Source organism: Xylocopa sonorina, chromosome 1 (assembly GCF_050948175.1).
Source record: "Xylocopa sonorina isolate GNS202 chromosome 1, iyXylSono1_principal, whole genome shotgun sequence".
Classification (NCBI taxonomy): Eukaryota; Metazoa; Arthropoda; class Insecta; order Hymenoptera; family Apidae; genus Xylocopa; species Xylocopa sonorina.
Genome location: NC_135193.1, coordinates 2,891,691 through 2,916,416, shown reverse-complemented (window position 1 = coordinate 2,916,416; position 24,726 = coordinate 2,891,691). Strand labels below are relative to the sequence as shown.

The window sequence follows — 24,726 nt, the reverse complement described above, 5'->3', positions numbered from 1 at the left end:
TATACGTTCGCTCCCTCTCTTTCTCCGCGGGTGTTCCCGAGCATCGAACTTTCCCAGCGCAGCCTGTTTGTTTACACGAATCCGATTTAATCGAATTCGGCTCGATCCGTCGATGCACCGACGAAATCCTAAGTCGATCCTGACGCGATTCCGGTACTCCGCTGCGCCAGTTCCGTGTCCTTCGCCGTTGGCACCAGTTTGTCGAACAACGAAGATTGGCTAGATCGTGCAGATTCATCCCGAATTTGCATGCTGTGGACTTAGGTCCGATAGGCAGGAAGTGGTTGCGCGCGTCGAACTAGGGGAAAGGGCGCGTTTAGCTAAACTAGTGGTGCAACCGTAGAATAGGTCAGACTTATACTTCGTTACGGTGCACGCGTTCGAGATACACCGATGCCTCGTAGCGTTCAACAATCTCGCAAACGTCTCGTCCTTAAGTAATCGAAACACGCGACTAAAGATATATCTTTCAAAAGAGTAAAATTATCTTTTTAAATAGAGAAAATGTTTTTCGTCAAGTTGGATGATAATTTTAATTGCGCTTTATTCGAATTTATTGAACAGACTGCGCAGATAATTTCGTACAGATTAACTATTAACATTTCCATTAGGAACGGTAGGGGTAAAACTATTAGTGCAGTTCACAGTATTTCCGATACGGATCAATTTGTACGTCTCCTAGGACCCGGCTCGGAGATGTGCATATAATTGGGTGCTCTAGATCGACTAATGTCCGGTATAGTAGGAGTAAGAGGGCAGTTGGTCGAGGTGGAAGAGGCATGGTTCATCGATATCTATGATTATAACCGAGCCGTGGTTCCCCTGGTGATAGGCTGCATAATTACCCAAGGCGTGCGTTCGGCTTAATAGTCGCATCATCGTCTGATAAACATGTTATTACTGGACGATCCTACATGCGTTGCCAGGATGAAGCGTGAGCTACGTTGCACGGCAAATTAATCTACTCCATCGAACCGAGACTCGCTCGGCCTACCGATTTACTCGATGAAATATGGAATGGCAAAGAAAACGAATGAAAGCTTTGTTCGCGTTACCACTTGGCGCGAGTGGGCACTCGTTAACGTCCCAGCCGATTTTTCTCGCCATCTTTGCTCTCGTTACGCTCTCTAGAAATCGTCGTTTACAATACCTCCGTGGAGCATCCTGTAGACGTTAAATGAAGCAACGTCAATTGATACGGTAGCACGCATAACGAACGCGAGCAACGTATAACAAGAATTAAATTCACGAATCCAACAATTGCGCGTTTCTCTACAATTTCTGGCTTTGTCTCAGATTCCCTACCGCGCTCTCTTTCATCCTTTCGTTTGTTCGCATACTCCGTTTTAATTAATACTTTTGTCAGAACAGGTTTTTAACCTCTGTTATTGCCTTCCGACTGTTTTACCCGGCCATTGTTTCCGTATTGTTTTTCCTTTCCTTTTGTCGAACCACTCAATTATTAATGATAAATTAATGAAGCAATCGGATACAATTATTTATCGAGGATAGCTATTGTACACGAGAACCGTCCTCTTTTAACAATTTCGTGCGGTTCTACCGATTCTGTATTACGATTGTTCACTTCCACTCGAAATATTCCTTTTTTTTTATTTACTCAATTGAAGTTGTAGCTCTTTCAACATTGTTCATATCGGTGAAAATGATTAAAGAAACTGAAGTTACGTATCGTTTAAAAATGAAATCGGCGTACGGATTCTTCAAGTTTCTTTATAACTTCGGAGTATTTCACAGTGCCAGATATAATTAAGATACTTACTTTGTGTACGACTCGCAACGTACACAATTGCGATACTCGTAGGAGCTTCCTTTTTTTCGCATGCTCTTTGCTTTCAGTCTATTCACTTTTCCTCGTTGGAACTATTTTCTGTACGGTAATGAGGATCACTAATAAAAGACATAGTTAAGACGACACTGCGATAAAGGCATATTAAAAGACGTTTCGAATATTAGGCTCTTTGAACTAAATTAATCAGAGACAGTTTTACCGAAATAATATCTCGTTTATTCGTGTCGCAAGAAAGATACAGCGCGTATGGTTGGTTTTCTTTTCGGCTGATCTCGCTTATTGGATTGGCTATAAAGACGTGACAATATCGTGGTACGGTGGATAACGTGATAACGAGTGGATAATCTCGTCTAGCGTGCTGGCTAAACAACGATTACGCCCTCGACTTCTTGCTTTTCTCGTGCTTGAGAGTATCGCGCGATCTATTCCAAGTTTAATGATAACAAGCAATGGAGCTTATTAATTATAATTACTTTCTCAAGTGTAAGCTTGAATAACCTCAGAGGAACTTGTTAGACCGGAACAACGTCATAAACGTGGAAAAAGGCTGTTAGCATTTTGGTATCCAACCTTGTTTCCGTGTTAATCGTACAAACGATAAATTAGCTAGTCTACATTAACACGATAAAAATCGTAACAACAAAGCAGTTTCAATTTCTAATTAAAATTGCACGAAATTTTCCTCCGACGCGGCACTGTACGCTAATGAATGAACTCGAGCGTAGCGTTGTCCTCGCCGCATCGTTACGTTGCCAAATCGGTAGAGGACACTGCGGTCGGAATCGAGGCACGAAGGAGTTAAAGTTTCCGCCGGGCGATTAAGGCGCATTTATGCCACGAATGTCTCCTTTTTCTTTTTTTTTTTTATCTTTTCCCTTTCGCGGCTGGCGTCACGCCGAGAAATATCAAGACAAGAAGAAGTATGGCCGCGAGAGTAACGGGACGGGACGGGAAACGCGGCGGATGGCGAACAGGAAAGAGAGGCAAGAAGCGTTTCTCGCATGACCAGAAGGAAATGTTCCGTTTCATATCATTACGCATATTTATAGGCGGGTTGCAGGCGCTATTCGGGCGTAGCCGTTGGGCCCTCGGTAAATAACAGCCTCCGAGCCCGAACCTACACGCCAGTCGTCCCAGTTACCGGCCGTTTTACGAATAACAAATAAATATATCGGCGGAAAGTAGTTGCGGCTAAGTTACGCGGCTCGCCTAACCATAAATAAACCAAGTTGTGACATTTATGGGTGCATACTTGTGCGAACAACGCAGACCTACGCCTCGCCCAATGTGTTCTTCGCGGTCTTACGAGGCGGTCTACGTACAAGCGCGACGATCCTCCGAATCGTTCCCTCCTTTACGGTGTACGGATTCCATCGGCGTTTAGGGAATGCCAATGGCTCGCTCGAATATTTTGCACGGTTTCACGAGTGTCTAGTGCGACCCAAGTGCCTCAGATGCGACGCTAGATCAGGACTGGGTCGAAGGTTTCGTTAGATTCTAATACCTCTATGACCGTAGCGCGGTGCCAAAATTGATCGAGCGAGCGAGTGAGTCCTGTGAAACATGGCGATTCTATCGGACGTTTGATCTTCTGATATTTTCATAGAAATATCAGAGGTGTGTGGCGAGCGCGGAATGTCGAGCTAGGCGTAGGAGGAAATACGGTTCTCGGACGGTTTCTTGACGAAGTTAAAAGTGTCGAAAGAGAAAGAAAAATAGATTTTTCTGTGCGACGAGCGATGCAAACTATTCGCTATTGTTCAAGAGTGTGGCATTTTCCTGAATACAACACAACCGCAGGCAAGTAAAAATGCACTCTGCGAATATTCCTTGGACGCTCCCTACATCCTACGAAATGACATTTGATTATGCAAATTTTAATTGCGAAAACAGTTTAATCGCGTCACATCTGTTCCCTTATGATCTGAGACACGAGGGTCCTTTACGTTTCATATTTGCATCAAAGTGACTCCCCAAATTGATCGTAGAGAGCTTAATACTTTGAGTGTCGTGAATCTTCTCTCCTGTATTCCCCACATTTTTCGTACCCAGATTTTTATTAAATATCGTCAAGAGTAATATGTACATATTACAAAAGTTACTCAGAATTTTATTGACGTGCCTTCACTGGCGAGCAAGAAACGTTAGAAATTGATACGAGATGGGAGCATCGAACGTAACGATACATTTTTGTTCAGACGGAAGCGCGCGTAATAAATTGATACAACGCAAAAGGAAGATATGAGAATTCCTGAACGCTGCAGGTATGGCCGGAGATTGCTGAAATTCCGGGGATGATCACTCGGTTTTAATTTCTGGGCTGGTCACGCACGATCTAAGGAAATCGGGGAAGTCAAGTCCCCGCAAATATTCCTGCGCACTGGCTAAAACACTCTCTTTCGACTGTAAGTAAATAGAAACTCCTTACTTCGGTCAAGGGAAGGCTCGATGCGGCAGCTCCCGTAGTTCCGGCCTGTAACTCGCCGAACGAATATATACCGTCGCGCCCTGAACTAAATGAAGCGACTTAAGTAAAAAGTTTCTTCGTATTTCGCGAAAATACTGCAGTGTTTACGTATTGAAAATACGGCCGGGATACCTGCGGGAACCCGGTGCCGCGGGTACGAAATTGGCGACTGCACCGGCGAACAGAACGGGCCATGTTAGAATTTGCATCTTTCACCCCGTGGAATACGAAACGATCGGGCCACCGGTAGGAGGCGTTCCGCGATCGTGATCGGTAACTCTAAATAGATATACTTTACGAATTTATGCGCGGCAAAGATAGAAACGTTCCTTGATACGATTACGATGCACGATTAATCCTTCCAGTAAAACGGAAGTTTAAATCGAACTCCCGTTCGAAACACCCCGGGCAACGAAAAATCGAGAAGAATTGGCAAATTGGAAAATAGCTACTATTACGCGTAACCATTGCGTTATAGTTTACGGTACACTAAATAGACGTATCTCTTCCGTGTTTCATGAGGTGTATATATCTTACGATAAGGCGTTACAGTTGGCTCGTTGTTGCGAGAAGCAAGATTCACGGTTCGCTAACCGAAAGAGAGAGAGGGAAGTGGAAGTTAGAAGTCGCAAAATCGAGAAAATTTGTTATCGAGATGCCTCCTTTCGGATGGTTTGTAACCGCGTTTCAAAAATCTCGCTCGCCTTAATTGTGCTATTATATCGCTAGGTCGAACAGTTTCTTAGTGGAAGATAGGTTTTTTCTAATACCTGACGCGCGCGTTTGAACATTAGCCGCGTACGATTTCGATTTCGACGCGGCTGTCGAATCAAGGGAGCATTAATTATCGATGCAAAAGTAATTACCCGGGCAAAAGTTGCACTGGCTGAAAGAGAACAATCGTTTCGGGCGGCGAAGGGGTTGCGCTTTATGACCGCGGCCCGTTTATCAGAATCGGATAAACCGCGGAAGGATATTTCTCCCGGTCGAACGGGCGCGCGTATGAATATAACATTCGTTTAATCGCGTGACCATGTGTCTACCGCGGCAGTAATCTGGCAGTATTGCGGGGAATTTGGCGAAACAAGAGCAACGTCGTGCAGCTAATATCGGGACGCCGGTAACTGCGGAATGGGGGCATAGATCAGGTTAGCCATAGGAGCAATTCAAAGACAGAACGTCGTGGCTATTGCGCTTTTACACCGCGCGACTGTATCCGAACGCGCGCAACATGCGACGATAAACTTGTACGTGATGCGGGGCCTGGGCGCACACACCTGCACTTAACCACCCCCCGTGCACCCTACCGTTTCTTCGTTTTTCGCGATATAAATCAACTCCGCCGCTACCGTAAACTTTATTTGAAAGTATCGGGCGAAGATTTAAAGCCATAGACAAAAATAATCCCGAGAAGAAGGAGGACGGAAAACGGCATATGAACGGGTGGACGCGGAAGCGGGACGGAGACGGAGGAAGATTGTAACGGTGAGGAAGGGAGAGAGAAAGAAGGGGGGAAAGAGTTAAAGGTGGGTGGCAGGAGAAAGAGAACGAAAGAATGAGAGTTTTCCCACGTAGATTGGATAGGAAGTAAAGTCGATAAGATGTATTGGACCGTGAACAACATTGGTTGCAGAGCTAACACTTCTTTACGTTCAGCGAAGGGTTGGAATTGCTATGGCCGGTGTTATACGGGCCGCCTTATCCGACACGGTTGCCTGTAAACGAAAGTGAAACAACTATTTGTTTATAAGCGTAATCTGACATTAGAGCATGCTCTCGGTAAAACGATTCTCTCCTCCAACGGGAACGTTGTTAAAAGAATATCGAACGAAAGAGATTCGCTAAAGAATTTTTCCCTCCAAGTATTCGAGGAATATTGGTATTATTGAATCGGTGGGAGAGAACTTACATCGAAACGAGTCGCTGTAACTGGTTATATTAAAAAGTCATAAGATCTTGGACCCGTAGAAAAACTTGACTCGCATACTAAGAGCGTCGGTTTACATTCGGTTCCACTTCCATCTGAGAACCAAACCACGGTCCTCGGAGGGACCACCGCGAGATTCAACTTGCCAGAAATTTTACATTGCTCAAAAGCGAGTAATTGTTAAATATCGCAATTAAACTGTCGCACGCGCCAACCTCGAAATTCTGTTTGGCCGCTTTTCATGAGATTTCGTTTCGTCTTCTATCGTGGAGTTGAAAAAAACTTGTAACGCGATCTGTATTTTATTACGGTAGGCACAAACGGCAAGTGTAACACTAACGCGACATTCAGAAGCATTTGTAAAGTATTCACAATTACCGTGAGGGACTCGGGGTGTGAAATTTTCTTTGACGTTTCACGTGACAGCGTAGTGTTCGACTGAGTACATCTTTTCGAGGGACGCCATTAAGGAGAGACTGAATGTCTTCTCGCAGACGACGCAGATTCCTTTCATTTCGGCTACGTCCCTTTCAGTGGCCAAGGAATGGGATGTGCGTTCAGAGAAAGCTTCGTTCATCGAGCCTACCACCCTCTTAGGGCGACCAGTGGGAGCTTTTTCAACGCGCCAGAAAGAGTTACGTTTTTAAATGCTAAATACCATTCTGCCGTTTGGGGAACGCGGAAGCGAGCTTTTCAAGAAAAATCGGTTGCTCCGCTTGTCCTGTTTAAATTTCAACGTTTCCACGTGCACTTATTAAAAGTAGTCAACGTTCGACCGAATACGTCTGTATCTGCGTTAGCGCGCGACCAGCTTATTTCGTCCAACTTTTCACGAGCGACCGTTCGAGCAACTTAATATTTTAATATTTATTCCACGTAAGTATGCATTTATCGCAGACGCGTGTTTACTCGGAAAATTCGCAGTGATAATGATGAAACACGTATTCGAAATAGATTGGCGCAAATGATAGAGAAAAATATTTCACGGGTTAAATGTAACGAAACATAAATGGCAGGGAAAAATCAATGTCCTTTTAATATGCGCGCGTGTACATTTCGAATGTATTCCGAACACGATCTCTTTAAAGGAACACGATCAACCTTGTAATTAGACCGATGACGATCATTAGCGGTGCTAATTTGCCGGGATATTTTTCTTGTTGACAAAAATGCTATTAACATGCATGCGAAATCAGCTGAAATTATTCGCTGTGAAACGCCTCTGCGAGACCAAACGCAACTGTTTAACATCGTACGGCCCCAACTAAACAAACCTTGTCCCCATTGATATGCATACGAGACAATTAGCTTGTTCGAAATTGAGCGAATTTATTATGCGTAATTGCACCGTTAAAGCGCGTGAAGAGTGCGACGGATCGCGTAGTAATTTGGATAATTGAAACTGAAACGCGGCAAGTCGAAATGTTGTTTCCTAAGAATGGTAAATTTGAGGGAAATATCGAGAAGCACATCAGCGCGGATGAATTATTGCGCGATAGCGAGAGGTCATATCGTTTTTGAGCCTGGCACATTACACGAAATTTCGCTAATAATCCCGCCAAATGGCCGTATTCGCGCACCGGCTTCAAGTATTCGCGGTAATGAATTTAACGTCGTTGTCGAAAAGTAGAGCCATAAAATAAATCTCGCCGGTAGCGGGGGCCATCCGGAGCATTTCACAGACGTTTATTACGTACTTTCATTAAAATCTTTATGAAATAGTGCTGCTTGGCTGCGCGAGAAGAAGCTACGAATTACGAGGAACCTTTATCATGGCGATAATAATCGAACGCGCGAAAGCTAACGCGTCGTCAACTCCGCGCAATAACCATGTACACATTTTCCTCGAAACTTGTTATTAATTGCTCGACAATGATCTGAGAGAAATATTTCATACTGACTTTTACGATTCTTACGCGTCTTATCCGCTAGCACCATCGTTGGAACGGTGGAACGTTTGTCTCGAACATTTCGTGTAAAACGAATCGTCGCTCGAATCGATATAGGCACTCTGGGAACTTTATTCTCCCCGTAACTTACTTTTGTGTAAAGTACAACGCCTTTTTTATGCCACGATAAACGCTTCAGTCTGCATAAACCCATGCTCCGTAGGCATGATAAAACTTATCCTTTGGACTGTAATAGTATCATATCTTTCGGACTCTTCGTGCTCCAATTTTCCACTTGTCTTCCCGCGTCTTGACTTTCATTAATTATTTAATAAATATGGAGCCCACGCGGCGGGAGAGAATTTCTGTGTAAGCTCGTAGGTGAAGTTTCGCGTAAGCGAATTTCGAGAGCCGAAAAACTGGCAATAACAGGCAGGCATCCTCGAGGTTGTACCTATCGGAAACATCCACTGTTTCGCGCGAGATGTGTACACGCGAAAAAGGTAACTTGTATACATCAAACCACTTCGGTATATGGGGTCGTAGGTGGTAAACGGCGGTGTAGAAGTATGCCGCGTGCTCCTACCCGGTGTACAACCCCTATTTCTGTAATGTCATTACCCAAGCGAAGTGCCTTCGAACATCAAAAGGTGGAATATTTCCTGATGGAAAAGCACGCCATTCCGGTTGCGAGGGCTTGCAAGAAGAACGTGTGTGCGCACCGCATAAAAGAAGGACTTCTAATAAAAATAAACCCTGACCATTCATATTTCCATAAAGTTTTCCGCACAGAACGTTAGCCACTAGCCCCGGATATTTACGCTTCGTTATGAATATGAAGCGTACGTTAAAAGCGCGTGTTTCACATTACAGTCTCCGTTAAGTAAAACGTATGCCCGAAATATTTTCACGGGGAAACTTTTCGATAATTTTTAAGCCTGATAATGGAAAAACGAGGGAAGCTCTTCACGCTTTCTATGGAATCACGTCAACACGAAAATTCGCTCCTCCTCGTGTTATCTTTGAAATTTTCTCATTCGATACTGTAAAAACAGCGAACGCAAAACCTTTTTTACGTCTCGCCTTTGCCGATATATATCTGAAATGTATCGCTTCGTTAACCGGCACGCAATTCGCCTGAAACTATTTTTCACCTCCTTTCTTCTCGGCTTCTCTCTTGAATAACAATTACGTGTAACATTTCGCATAGAAGAACAGTCGTTCGCACAAGTATATACGAAGAACGATCTACAAGGGTTTCGCCATGGGCGGTGAATTTACTAGAGTAATGAAACTATCAGGTGGTCTGAGTTATATTAGAGCTTTGCCGCAAGCCCGCTCGCCAATAGCCTGTGGCCACTATTTGTCTGCTTGCCGACTGCACCGATTAAGATACTTAAACGATTAAATCTCGCTTCGAATGTATTGCGCCCGCCGATGCGAGAAAAAATTTCTATAATTCGTATCACTTTCGACGGACGATAAGGTTTTAGTAATTATTTCAGACGAATACTCGTAGCGTTAATTTACAAGTAAATTAGTATCGGTTATTCGACTAGTTGCTCGATGTCATACTCTTCAATTGCTAATTCCAACTAGATACCATATACGCCAACTGGTTATTACCGAAAATTTTGATCACTAATCATCTTGTCTAGTGGGTATCCCGAACAAACTTCAACCGCCGTACCCTTAGCACCCCTTCTCGCGGAGGGTATGCGGTGATACTAATTGTTAGACTAACTGGAAGCGAAGGAAGATTTGGCAACGGCACGAAACTTCCTGCGATTGTGTCTCCTTGATCACTGGACTGTTATAACTGTGCAGTTTCTAATTTTCTCGCCGGAAACTCTAATTCTACGTCCTCTTTAAGAGGTTCAGCATACCCGCTTATATTCAATATTGAACATTCGAGAATATTCACAATTACATCGTAAGTTTTCAGTCGCACACAATAGAACCATTTCTACGTATACTGTTGCTTACATTTCATTTATAGACGATACGGCTATTTCCATGCAACGCATGGTCGTGTGTCGGTCCAAATTCGCCCACCCTTAGGAGGCATCTACTCGAGGTAGATAGATTTGACCCGCATAGGGCGACGTTAACCATGCCTGATATGGCGCAGTAATTATTAAAGGAGAGACATTCGTTTTCTACTTAAGAGATAGATAGAGATTTTCTCTAAAATAATAGCAGAGGGTATTTCCGAATTTAGCAAACGGTATAAAAGATAACACCGGAGAAGTACCCCGAGCAGAGACCTTTTTTACAAGTTTCTTCTCTGGCTTTGGAATAAGAACAGCGGGACGATGCACTTTATCTTAAATGCTTCCTCGGGATTCCCATATTTTTTATTGGAGGGGCGCATCAAAGTTGTTTTAAGGGTTCTGCACGTTTTAACAGGTTCCTTCTGCCTTATTGTCTTCGTTCGCGGTGTTTCTGTTTTACCCCTCGGATCTTCTTTTCCCGCGTTATCGTTTTCATCAAAATTAATGAAGATAATTAAAGTATTCGAAGAAAAATAATGGTCCAATCTGAAGGCGGTTCGTTCTCTTGTAGAAAACAGTTAAATTTCCATAAACGTGGGGAAGATGGCCGATAGGATCGAGGTTACAGCATTTCGTTAAAAGAGAGTGATGCGCATTTTCGAAAGTAATACGAGCGCTAGTATCGAGCGGTTACCGTAATCTTAACGGATCGAATGTTTCCGTAATAGTAGTTGGGAGGGACGCTCGATGCGGATGAGAAAGCAATCGAACTGTCGCCCGTGGACGTTACGATGGTCTGTTACGTCAGAGGAAGTAGGCCGTAAATTTCATGATCTTATTCAGGGCGACGGTAGGACATCGACAGGACGATATGTAGACTGGCAGCACGATGCTCGATCTTTCACGAGACGCTGCTTCCCCGAATCTTTTCTAGCGTGACAGTTCAACGATCGTTCCCGTGAGAGGGAATAAGAAAGCACTGGACGTATCGCCTCGTCGGATCCAGTTTATTCAAGTTATGCCTTAGATTTCATTTCTCTGCTCTTCCAGCTACCACCCTCGATGTAACACTGTTCGATTCACCTAAATTTTCGCGTCTGAATATATTCCAACTGGAATTGGTAAACGTTTGAAAATTCTTCGCTACGATTTCGAAGAACTTTCGCAACAGTTTATGGAACAATATATCAAACAATGTATCGCGCAAATAAGAAACTGTGTCGGTTCATACGATATACATAAAGTACAGATAAAGCACGTTTCAGACGAAATCCCGCCCTCTCGCAATATTTTTCCAAACGCGATAAGAATGTCGTACGTTTTTCCGTGTGAAGGGTAAACCGTGAGAACGATCGAAATCAGGGACTACGAAGAGAACTTTGTTAGACGCGTGTTAAGCATCGTTCGAATGTGTTCGGGATTAACGTCGAACAATCTCGGAACAGGGATCGTCCGAGCGCAATCGAAGATACAGACTCTGCAGGTTGTTGGCACGGGCAATAAGTTCATTACCATTTATCGCTTCGAAGTTTCCTTCGAGCGATGGAACAAGCAACTACGTTTTCGGGAGAACCGCTAACGACCCGAATTTACGCACAGACATTAAACCTGTCTAGAAGTTTACATACGGTAGGCACAGGCGGTTGAGATTGCGCATTACGATCAAACTAGTATTTAACCAGCTTATTATTTATTGCTTAGTTGATTAGCAAATGAAATTACTGTTCCACTCAAATTACTGTTCACGCTTAAATCTCTCGACGACACACCACAGTCTCGAATTTATCTAATTTTGAGACCACGTATGCAGGGTGTTCTGCGATTCACGAGAAAAATTTTAAGCGATGATTTATGAAAAAAGAATGAGACAAGAATAAAGAAGAACAAGATTACCTTTGAGATTTGCGTCTTCGCGAGGATCGACTTCGTACATTCGCAAAGTGAACGCAGACTTGTAAAAATTCCTCTCGAAGACGAGCTCTCCACTGAATATTTGTTATTCCGATTTTCATTTGGTTTTGTACATCATCGCTCCTAAAGTTTTCTACCAACGGTTAACGAGCATTCGGTATACGCGTTCGTTGTACTCGATCAGAATATATTTCCCCATAAACAGTCTTGCAACTTCTCGAGAATTCCAGTTGCAAGAGGCAAGTATGTATATCACTGTTCACGTGGTTGGAACTTGTAAACGATACCATCTCGCATAGTAAAATATCTCGAACATCGAACTACGGGAATGTTGCTGATGATGGTTGCAAGAATAGTAAGATAGAGACCTTAGTGTACGCGGGCAAACGTGTACAGAGAAGTCCCATGGAATCGTAAAGACAAATAAACTGGGTGTACCAAAATTGTACCACTTTGGATATTAGCGTTTTGGATGTCAGCGTTGGACACGTTTGTCCTTCCATGGATTTAGGTCGAGAAAGAAATGTTGGAATAAATGTTATTCGCAGAACGCGTTACTTGAATAGGGTCGTAAAAATTTGATGACCAATTTCATTTCTTTCGTCGACTTTACATTATATGCGAGCGAATTGATCACGGAATTGTGCATCGTAGAAGTTTTCAGACGGGCGACTGTTAGCGTACAAAGGCACGGATAGCTGTATATCGATACTTTACCCGTCCGCTTGAAAGCCCAGGAATGTTTCTCTATAAACTTGGCAATGACCCGTCAAACTCCCCGCGATATTACGAATTTCAACTATTTTTCCGAACTTCTCATCGTGTTTTCCTTCCCATCGTGAATTTCCTACGACGCACGCTTCTCCGATATTGCAGTTGGATTTTTAAAGAATTAGTTTTCCGTCCCTCCTCCGTTAACAGTGGAGCGTGGCTCTAACGTTTATCGAAATTGCCCTTCCAGTTCGCAGCTCGCAAACTTGGAAAATTTGCTTCTGCAAAATGAAGTAAACGACACGTAGATACTTTCGTTCGTTAAAGCGTCCAGTGGTAAACAGGACGCGTGAAATATTAAAACAGCTCGACGTCGGTTCAGCTGTTAATAGATGGAACAATTGGCTCGCGTTTCCGCCCGGTTGGTATACGACATTCTAGAGAAGTGGCTCTTTCCACCGGCGAAATGTAGTGGCAACGTAACTCGTTGGTCGATGCAAAACGGAATAAAGTATCCTCTGTTTCTGTGGTATTCCCAAGGAAACTTATTACCGTACAATCGTGTGCCTGTGGATACAATTCATACAATATCCTCCCCGCGGTTGAACGCAAATGCTTCCCAGCGTACGCCTCGCCTCGTACGCTACACCTTGGCTACCGCATAAAAGCGGCACGTGTACTACGTCTATCGTGTATCGTACGAGTAAGTGGTATACTTACATAAATTGAGGGACACCGAGGAAAATTCACCCTCTCTCCCCCCTTCCCCTCCCTTTTACCCGCGTTTCCACGTTTCCTTTCCGGCTCCCGTCTCAGTTTCCACGGCGAATACTTTTCTAACATGTTTGCGAATAAACAAAACGACGGTAATCCCAGTGAACCGCTCGTGCGTGCAGCCTCCTTTGTCGCGAGAACACCGTTTACCCGTTTCAATATCAGTCTGTAAACGAGATCTCGGGGGACCCGAGGGGCTCTCTGAATTTTTCTATAGCCGCTCGCTGAATTCCATTACGATATGACTTCAGAGAACTGCTGGCACCGCGTGGATTGCAGCGAGTCGCGCGCTCTCCTAACGAAACCAGCGCCCTTTAAACGATTACATCTCGCGATCGTGCGTATTAACGATTAGCCTCCGTCGATTCCACAGCGTCTTATCAATTCCCACGACCGTAGCGAGCTTCGAGCGTTCGATTCAATTCCAGACGCGAAAAATTTGTCCCATAAAGTTGAAGAAATGTAAATGGTGTCACGTCGGATCGCTCTCAGAAAGTTTCCTGCGAGCTGGAAACCTCTTTCTTTCTCGCCGGAATTAAACGCGACCCGGAAACGAGGAGGTCTCCGTTCCGCCGGTGGCGGACGGGAAATCAGAGAGCTGGACACGCTGATCACGTACAGTGGCCGGGACAATCTGCTCGTTCTCCTGCTGTCACGTTTGACAGTTTATGTCAGCCGCATCATGTGACTACACGTGATCTTCCTCTCTAACTTCGGCGAGATGTCAATCATGGCTGCTCTCCGGGAATTCGTTTCCCAATTTCGAATCTCTTTATCGAGCGCGTCTTCGATATTCAATGAAACGTGGACGCTTCGGGTTTACAACTTTCCGTCGAACGATTAGGACGATTTTCTGCAATCAGTTTCGCAAATGAAACTGTAATCGAGTAGTCTCGTATCGCGATCCCGTGACAGAGATGGGAGACGCGATGGAAAACGGGATAACATCGATAAAGTAAAACTTTTTGAACGAGCGGGCTTATGGTTTTCAGTTTCACTCATGAAATTCAGACCCACTTACGACGAAATATTGGTATTACCTGTCTGGCGCACGGCAAGCGAACGATTTCGCGAGCCCACGCCAACCCCTGGCGTACTAACCCTTAACACCCCAGCCAGTTCCGTACAAAAGCGGTGAACGCGATGGACAATCGTAGGGGGCCGCTAGTTTCAAAAACGTTCCCCGCATCGCGTTCCAGCAGAATCGAGCGAACGACAAATACAAAACAATGATGCATCCTGGTTCGAGGACCGCCGTGATTTTTCAAGCGTTTCGCAACCGATGCCCCGTTGAGCAACGCCGATACGACTGCCAACAGATTAATGCTAATTTACTCGATATTTACGTTCCTTCTCGACGCCAATGGCCTCGCAACATATTTCCATTGTTTTACCCCGGCGTGTCAATATTGGATAGTGCCGGGAATAGACTATCCGGATGTTTGCTACGGTAGTCCGCGTATATGCCTCAAAACGTGGCTCGATATTGTACGTACACGCGAAACCTTGGCCGTTCGATATTTTCTTTTTTTCTCGTCCATCAACGTTGAGTTCATACGGGAAAGGATAGCCGGCCAATAGAGACGTGATTACCCTAGCCAGGCACTTTTTATACCGATATCTCGTCGCTCGGTTCGATTCCGCTCTATCCCGCGAGAGTCACGCGGCCGTTCTGTTTTTTTACATCGTATTTACGCGAATCGATGCACGGAATCCATTTTTAGGTTAATAAGGTTAACGAGCGCATATTATTGAATAGTCGTGCCGGCGGTATTTTCATTTTCGTTTTCCCGTTATAGGAGAACGTGTGTCGAATTTACATAAAAATTTCAACCCCTTTTTCCACTCAATATACTTCGCGTTGAAATTTCAACATAAAAAGAATAAAACGCGTTACATATTCCTGGTTGGCTGAATGCTCTTTTTATTACTCGGTTGATTTGCATTGTAAATTCGACCGTAGAAAACCTGCAGTCAGTTACTAAATGAGATTTTAATGTCGTAACGTAACGCTAACATGCGATTGCGTTCTAACTGTTTGCCGCTATTGTTTCTTCGCTCTGTTTTTGCGCCTTTTTACCAGTACGCGTCGAGTCTTCTTACGATTTCGACACAGAAACCCGTTATTATTTCCATGTTTTCATCGACGCACCACTCGATTTAAGAAATGGGTAGAATTCAACAATACGATCACTCTCTTCCCTTATTATACGTATTAGATCGAACCGCCTTCGAGAAAAGATACCCACGCGTACACACGTACGTACAATAAAAGTCAGCGTGATATATCGAACAGCTTTTCCAGAAATCGTTTAGAATTCAAGACGAACATTTATTGATTACATTCTCTTACTTGGACGTGCGTATGCACGATAAATTGTTGACCAAATCTGATGCCGGGCATAAATTTTCCGAGAAATTTTGTATCGATTTTTAGCGCGAACGCGTTTCCATTTCTATCTCTGAATTTTCCATCTGAAGTCGCGTTAAAAAAAAATGTCGCGATACTCCACAGGCGGTAACGACGGGAGAGGAATGCACGGTGCGCGAGATCGCGGATCGAAAAATCGACGAAGAACAGAGGAAGCCGATTAATTTGCAAAGAGCGATAGGGAACTCGGTGCTTATAAGCACCTAGCTCCCTGAACACCTTCAGACGAGAAAAAAGAATACTTAACAAGTTCAGCAGGTCCCGAATTTTTTTTCGACTTCGTAGTATAACGCTCCTCGGGGGAGCCGTGGTAATTAGCGGGAAACGCAATTACGGGCATTTAATTAAAGCAAGTCGTCGTCGTCGTCGTCGTCGTCGTCGCACCCCTGCCTACCCCCGACCCTTCACCCCACCCCCGCGAAGTCGTCGGAGGTCGTGCCCTTAGAGCGCACTACCGAAATTTCAGCATTTTTTCAGTAAACGATATCTCGAGACACGACATTCGTGCCGGCTCTCTAATTATGCGTCTGCAGCCCGTTCTTTTCATATATTTTTATCGTTCCTCCCTTTTTGTTTTTCATTTTCCCGCCTGCGCGCTCAAGATGAGGCGGTACTAAAAGAAACGCCTGGCTGCCACACCGATTTCAATTCGCTTGAAAAATCGTTCGGCTCAACGCGGTTCTTGTCGTACTCGTTAACGCGCACAGCGAGAAGTACTTTTTTACGTTTTACCAAACGGTAATACTACATTACAATAGATGATATAAATTGTGCAGTTTACAAAATTCCATTGCAATTGATAGAAAATTTGAATTTCGACACTGTTATACACCATTATACTTTGTTTGGAGGAAAAAGGCGGTTTACAGCGACTCGAGACGGTTAGGCTATCTGAGTGGAGTTGGTCCAACATAACCGAACCTAACCAGTGTAACCTAACCGAACTCAAACGTACCTAAACGATGCCTAGAACACTGGCAGTTGGGTGATGCTGGTTTGGTTAAGTTGAATAACCCAACTTAACTTTAATCTTAGCGAATCTAGGCGTATTTCTATTATTTATACAAATACAGAATAACAATTAATGAACGATGACCGTGTGCTTTCAAGTACAATCTACTTTTCAATGCGAGTTTTATTTGAAAAAGATCATTTTTCACGTCGCGTCGTTTTATCAGAGGGATTTCGGCGAAGGAACAGAAAGTCCATTATTTGATTTTCCTGTTCGCAAATTCCTGAAATTTGTCGAAGCTTTTTAGTAACGCTAATGTTCAAAGTCGCGATAAATTGTAATTTAGCGACCGAGATTATGGATACGAGCATGCAAACACCAGGATAATAGAGTATTACGATAATTACGAATGTTATTCATGTTGTTAAGCTCCTGTAAAGCTTTCTCTTTATTCTCAGGCTGAAAGCTACGAGTAAAAAGCGATTCCTATCGCCCACTCTGCAAACATCAATTGTACACATTAATTACAGGATTCTGTAATGGATATATATTATATTATACCGTGAATTAGATGTTATCTTTATTCGAGACGTGACAAATTTATTTTCTCTTTTCAGACGACTACGAAAGCATTTGGTATTTTTAACCTAATACGATGTACAGTAGTTAGTTTTAATGGATACACGACCTGACACGTACCGCACACAGCATATCTACCTAATTAACATGGTAGGGCGGACAATTTAAAAAGCGAGTAGTTTATTGTCTGCGCACATTGTCTTAATTCATTGAACTGGTGTAATTAAGATCCATGGATGATAACGCATCGTCACATTGGTAACAAGTTCAGTAGTGAGCGCCAGCCTAGTCTCATGCTTATAACGCTAACGGAGAAGTGGGAGGCTCAGGGAAAACGGAGTATGTAACACTCCAATTAAGCTGAGGCATCAGTCTACAATGTCTAGAGTACTGAGCTTCACAATGAAGCTCTCCTGATGCCAGACACTGTAACGAGTTGTAACGTCATAATGCCAAATACCGTATGCCGGTTCCCGGAACGTTTTCCTCCTTTTCCCGTGAATTCGTCTTTGATCTCCTTGTGTTCGATGAAAAATCAACAGAGGTTCGTAAATACAACTAATTAGCGAGCTGCGATCTTCTTTTAAAGGGCTGTTCAACGAGAGTACAATGTACACGTACAGCGGTTCGCAGATACCAATCGCATCTTCGTTTGCCACATTTTAATGAAATATTAGTACCATTTAGTGTTTCACTGTCACGATATATCTATCCAATAGAACAATCGATCAGAGCCGAGGGCGATAATTAATTTTCCATTAGCGTCTATTATTCTATTTAGCTGTGAATTCGTAAAAATTTGCTATCCTTTAGAGAACGTTTACCTGTCTAAACTGTTGATTGTTTCGATTGTTAAACGCGTTCATCATTGAAACCAAAGACAGAACAATTGTTCGCTACGCCGTTACGCTCGTAGACTAGTCGTAGAATATTTATTAACGTTTTTAGAGAAAAAGTATGAAACGTTCGGTTCGATTGGTTTCAACCGGCTCGTCCATCCTTGTTCTGTACAAAGGAAAATCCGCTTAAATTGTCAAAGCGAGGAGACATTTGTCAGCGGCCCGCCCGGCGTTCATCAGCGCTTCTTATCTTACAGAAGAAGAAAATTTTCGAGGAGGCAGGGAGACAAAGTGCTTTTTAGTGAGTCGTTTCGAGGATTAACGTTTCGCCAGTCACGATGGTTTCGCTGAGACGAATTTTTTCCGAGGACTCTCAACGCGGAATCCAAACCAGACACTCGAACAGTCTCAGAAATTTTTTTTGTTTGTTGTCATTTACCCTTTTAGTTGTACGCCCCTTTATATGTTTTTTGCACGACAGAAAGTGTGCTCTAACATTTCAACAAATTTCAGTACGTCCTCTTCGTTTCCTCCTTCCGTAGCTTAAATTATTGTCATTTAATACACGAAAAATGTCCTCAATTGTAATTGAAATCGACTCGGTGATAATATCGGTGCATAAAGTTTGCAGTACATTCTGCACGTTCAGTTTCTCGTGTAAACGGCGTTCAGGGGTATCGTACCAGCAACTTTCGCCAGTGTGTACCTAGGACCTTCTTTAGTATTCAATAGATAGGGTTAATGGAGGAGTTAAACAGAGAGTTTAGACCTCGCAACTATAGATGCTACTGTCACGTCTCGGTCCTCGACTACCTAGGTGCGTAACGTTAAAGGGATCTTGCTCCGTTTCCGGTCTACCGATTATGCCTCGTGCATTACGCGGAGGGACGAGGCAGACCGAGGTTACGCACTCGGATAAGTAGGGAAAATAAAAGATGAAGGTTTCGTCTCGAGGTCGGCAGGGTTCGACAAATTTTTGTAGTCGCGTATTCCACAGCTCTCTTCCACATTTTTTTAGTTCAATATCCAGATGCGCTTTTATCTTTCATCGCGGCAGAAGAGAACAGAGAGATTAAATTCATGCGTTAGACGGCGAGGTTGGTACGTCGGGCATAGTTTAAGCAGTGTCGCTGCCTCGATCTTTCCTAGCCCTCACTTACTACGACAACTTAAAAAGAACTAGTGGAGATAGCGGCGAGCTTATTTCGCGGCAGAAAATCCGAGGTTATTTCGAGGCAATACTATATTCCCGTTGAAAAGTTCCAAAACTGTTCTCGCCAGTGGAGGAGACGTTGTCGCGAGCTCTCGTCGAAAGTACTTCGAAGGGGGCTAGACTACGGAATTTCGTAAACTCTGACGAAGCCGTGGGAAAAGACGTAATTCCAGTTATCGCAGAAAATTAAAAATCAAACTTCTTTTTACTTTGCTTCTTTTTAATTCACTTTCGCTTAAATTAAAAATCCCACGGTCACGTTTACGACGAGCAATGTGTTCTTCGTCTCATATTTCTAGGAATTCTCAAGACTTCAGTCTTGCCCCGCTATGAGTAAGGATTATTGATAGATGCAATTTGCATACTGCTCCACGGACGAAAGTCCCAGTATGAAAACGCTAATGTTGATAACTTCACGGAGAAACTTTTTATTTCGCTGGCAAGAGAATCAACATTTACGGTCTGTCGGACAGCTTCGTTTTTATACTTGTTTATATAGTTCCTTTTACTATCTCGAATACATTTAATAGATGCTGGAATTATGGGTAGCGCGCAATTAACGGCCAATTAACCGAACATTCTCAGAATTAATTTATTACCACTTTTAACGGGTAAGAAAACCGTGGTTCGTTGAATATTTTAACAAGTACAAAGGCAACGATGAACCGCAACTAAATTTTGTCGATGCTCGTGAGAATGTAGAGCAGTGAAAAATTTGTTACTCGATGCCAATGGTGACACTCGCTGTCTCTCCCTATCGTACACTTTTCCTACGGATAGATCGCTTTTTTATGCAAATCTCCATTTCCATATGGAATATTATTCTTTGCCGTTGAACATTTCCTTATCCAAAACATAAATTCGTCCTCTCTCGAAGACGCTTTATTTCTTTTTACCCTTTCTACGGCAATTCGTTCCGCTTCAGCTTCCCTGTCACGTAACGTTACGAATGCAAATAATATTTGCATACCTTGTCCTTAGTGCGAAATTAATGGGGAGAGTAGTTCCAAGTGACACGGTCAGTTAGGGGATACGAGTTTTAATCACAGAGGGGGGAAATAATTTCACGAGTAAACGTCGAAGGATCAACATTTCCGAGGCTTCTACGGTTGACGCTTATTATCCTTTGTAATCTTGGCTTGGCATTTCGATGCTTACCTCATTAAGCTCATTTCTACATTTCATTTCCTTAGCCACTTTCACTAGACCGACCGACGCGCAGTTTCAAAACATCCAGACCCGTCCTCTATGCGTAACGCATGAATAATTAACCGAGATAGTTCCTCTGCTTCTTGATTTATACGCGATTTCATAAACTCGGTACAGTTTTTGTGGTATAACGAGAAACTAAGATTTCACCGAAAGACGACGCACATTGCGAACAATTCCCCGCTGCGTGTCGTAATGTAAAATTTATCGAGCGTACACGTCGACCGACGAAATCGGAGAGTTGAAAGAAATCAATGGTCTAATTTCCAGGTCCAGAAAGAAACGAAATCGGCGAGAATCGGCAGAAAAAGCCGGGCGAATAGTGCGGATTCTCGCGGAGCAGTTCCCCTTTGTTCTTTCTCTCAAAGGTTAGAGTTGGTTGGAAACAAAAGTGCACAGTATTTATAAAGAATCTTAACGACTCTGTAATTAGTGTAATTACCGTTGGCACCGGCCACTTAAAAGCTCGCGTAGTCTTAATGACTGTGTCACTCGAAACGCTCCCCATAATTCCTTCTAATATACCCTGTCTAGAAAAAGACGGGAAAGGGGTAGGAAAGTAAAAAAGTGGCAGCGCCAGTGCAGTATCTAGATCGAAGCTGCGAACGAGGGTCCTCTTCGACGATTGCCAGCCAGAACGGATTACCCCTAATCTCTGACATTAGCTCCCTTTTTGCGTCGACCGTGCTTTGCACATTTCTATGGGAATATGTCTCAATTTACTTTCCGCCGTTCTTCGTTTTCCTTTTTCCTTTTTTTTTCGCTCCCTTTTCTCTTCTCCTCTCCTCCGCGGACGTTCATCCGTGAATACCTGAATATAGAATGGTGGAAATAAATCTCCGTAAGACTCGTAGTAAACGGGAATTCCTTGGATGGCGCTAATTAGAAAATCGTATTAAGATAGGGTTGAAGGGTTTGCTCTTTTCTTTCGTTGATGTCCCATTATTTCGAGATGAATCGCGCTCCGTTTTAATTCATACGTTCCACGCAGTTTTCGCCTTATTCCAGTCCCTAATTTAAATAGAAACGATCGCGAGAGCCGCGTTCCGATTTCCGGCGTGGCCGGCGATTGGTTGAAATTCAATCGTCCACGTTCTCCAGAAAATCAATAGTTTGGAACGATAGCGAGTGACACCGTGAGATACATTGTCAAATGTGAGTACTACAGATTCGATAACCTAGGCTGACGTAGTATCGGCTCGATAAGCATCAATCACCAAGTGGAGTTGAACGTGCTTATACAATTGACAGAGCAGTTTAGTCGGACGTAGATTGAAAATGCGTATCGCTCTCGACGAACAGGTAAACCGTGCCAGTTGATCACGGACACTTTTATAAACATCTACGCGGGTAGACGAGAGAGAAGAAGACGTCGATTCATAAAACTACTCCGTATAACGTGACTCGCTACGGATAATTGCATCGAACTATCGAAACGCGTATTAACTCAGTCGAACAGAATGAACGGGGAGAGAGTGACGGGATGAGGATAATTTCATCCGCGGCGTTACATAATTACAGACATTAAACCGTGGATAATGAAAGCGACTTTTAAGGCGTAATTGGCCAATTAGCGAAATACATTAACGGAACGCGAACCTAGAGCATCGTTCAGATTTGAATCCGAGGGCGCGCTTACCTAATCCGAGCGAGGCTCGAACACTGTTCGAGAGACATTAGGTAACTCGCGCGAACGCCTCTCTCAGTCTCGAACGGACACGTGTGCGAGAACCAGCTCAGTTGCCGAAAAATTTGTACATCTTGCTCCTTTGACTCCGTCATAAATACCGGACGATGGCGAGAGCGATGTCATTGGTTTTTATGGCTTTTACGTTTATATAACAAATCGACACACCGAAATCGGCCGCGGTGAATATATCTGAGCGTGGAACTTTCTGCGCTCGATTTGCATACCTCACTGAAACGAGTATTCTTATATATCCCGGGATTCGTGTGCGGTTTCAAATAGATTAACATGATTTTGTCATTTAACCAAGTTAGTAAGTTCGTTCGGTTATTAATGGAAGAAGTAAAACCAAAGGACCGTGCGCATTTACATTTATGAAAGTACGAGTAGCTGGAATGATCGAATGTACGACTACACCATCGTTTTTATTGTTATAAAATGCGTTAAGGTGCGCGTACTCCGTTGCATTTCAAGTCGTAAACCGTGGTACATTTATAGATTTTAAAAGGCGGACGATAATAATAAACGCGTCTATTTCTCTTACGAATGAGTTGACATTGCGATTGAATTGTTGGAGTAATTATGTCACTTGCACGTGACATTTCCGGTTATTGGAAACAGTACGTCATCATTGATGACATTGATTGTTTTGTATATAATATGTGGCTGCCGAGTTTATGGAAGGCGGCTCGATTGTAAACTGTAAAATCGTGCGGAAGTGTTTCAAAGGATTATAATTCATGATACGTACTTTTTTTCGTCGAGTAAAATTTGGCGATAGAACAACACAGTTTTGAACGTACCAATTTCTGAACGCCTTCTAAATATATACGCGATGTAGTGAGGTGTTTCACGTTAGTAGAGAAGTTTGGGGGTTCCTGCATTTTCTCAGTGAAAGGAGTGTGGGGCCACGCTGTATAAAAACCGTCCAACCTTTCGTTTTAGTCACATTTCGATTCTATTCCTTAATCCACGAACAGCATGAGAGCCATCGTAGTAAGTAACAGATCTTCCTCGACTTCATTCACCGATAAAATAATCATTTTCACAAATCACATTCATCGATTGCCCAAAAGACAATCGTAACGCAGTCTCTACGTCCTAGTTACCTATTCTACGCTTAATTTCACAGTTTTTCACGGCTAATATATTATTTCTAGGCTTCTTTGATCGTCGCTTCGTTGATCGCCGCCAGCGCGAGTGCATCCGTAAAGAGGCTCGAGAAACGTGGTCTCATCGGAAGTAATGAGAACTCGCACGGCCCTGACGAATCTGGAGGAGTAACGTCCCAGGTTACTTTCGAATCACAGGGAGCTCTGTCCAGATCGCAATACCTACCACCACCCCTGCCTTCTGTATCGGTCATTAAGAAACCGTATCCAGTCTCTTCTGTTTCCGCTCCAACTTACGATGTCCAGTCCGTTCCGTCGTATTCCAGCTCTATACCCTCGTCCAGTTACGGCGTTCCTAGCTTAGCGACAGCTCCCTCTTACAACGTCGCTGTTCCAGTCCCATCCTACAGCCCCTCTGTTTCTGTGCCAGTTCCATCTTACACCCCTTCTGTTTCGTTATCAGTTCCATCCTACACCCACTCTGTTTCGGCGCAAGTCCCGTCTTACAGCGTCCCCGTCGCAGCGTCCCTTCCATCTTACTCGGGTCATGTATCTGCTCCAAGTTATAGCGGTTCTGTTTCGCTACCATCCTCGTCCTATGGAGTCCCTAGTCTCCCATCGGTGCCAGTTTATAGCGCACCCGTTTCATCGCAACAAGTCTCAGTCGGGTCCAGCGTGAGCAATGGAGTCAGCGTGGGACACGTAAGCGTTCCTAGCACCTCTTACGGTGTACCAAGCGTCGCTGTCAACACTGTGCCCTCAGCTAGCGTTTCGTTCACATCGACTGGCTACAAAGTCCCATCTGGCTACGCTCCTGAAAGTGGACTCTCCGCTGGACCCTCGGCGGGTCAGTTCAGTCTGCCCAGTAGCTCGTACGGAGCACCCAGCTCCGTTGTCCATGGCAGTGGACACGCCACGGATTTCTCTGTCGGATCGGTGTCGTCGTCGCACGATCTGGGATCGGACACTTCCTACAATGTGCCATCTACCAGTGTTCAACTTGAGCAGGACAATGGATATTCGTATCCGGTACCATCGAAGAAGTTGCTCATCTAAGTCAGGATCGTAGCACTGTTACTATCTAGGGAATCAGGTGGAACTTTGTACCTAACTGCGGGTTCTCGTGTAAGAAATTCGGAGAACGATAATACGAAAAAGCGTTTCGATCACGTAATCGGTGATTCTAATACAATTCTTGCCACGTAAACGTTGTAACGCGTA

The 24,726-nt window shown here is 43.8% G+C and overlaps 5 protein-coding genes across 8 annotated transcripts in view; 3 read left to right on the top strand and 2 right to left on the bottom strand.

The window, feature by feature from the left end:
- The window catches only part of LOC143432810 (glycerate kinase), a 31,756-nt gene extending 8,078 nt beyond the window's left edge, over window positions 1-23,678 (top strand). Inside the window, exon 5 of the mRNA XM_076909750.1 lies at window positions 23,554-23,678. The gene's annotated coding sequence lies outside the window, so the exon portion shown is untranslated. The remainder of the gene's footprint in view (window positions 1-23,553) is intronic.
- The window catches only part of LOC143424938 (uncharacterized), a 322,538-nt gene that overhangs the window by 81,844 nt on the left and 215,968 nt on the right, over window positions 1-24,726 (top strand). The gene's annotated exons all lie outside the window — the stretch shown is intronic.
- Carpa (Carbonic anhydrase-related protein A) overlaps window positions 1-24,726 on the bottom strand; it is a 416,930-nt gene that overhangs the window by 228,017 nt on the left and 164,187 nt on the right. The window lies entirely within an intron of this gene.
- The window catches only part of LOC143425399 (lipid storage droplets surface-binding protein 1-like), a 255,818-nt gene continuing 244,626 nt past the window's right edge, over window positions 13,535-24,726 (bottom strand). The window contains exon 7 of the mRNA XM_076898161.1: window positions 13,535-13,545. The gene's annotated coding sequence lies outside the window, so the exon portion shown is untranslated. The remainder of the gene's footprint in view (window positions 13,546-24,726) is intronic.
- Window positions 23,375-24,561, top strand: LOC143432730 (uncharacterized). Its single transcript, XM_076909633.1, has 2 exons — window positions 23,375-23,389; window positions 23,554-24,561. The coding sequence occupies exons 1-2, from the start codon at window positions 23,375-23,377 to the stop codon at window positions 24,559-24,561; spliced, it is 1,023 nt and encodes a 340-aa protein (XP_076765748.1).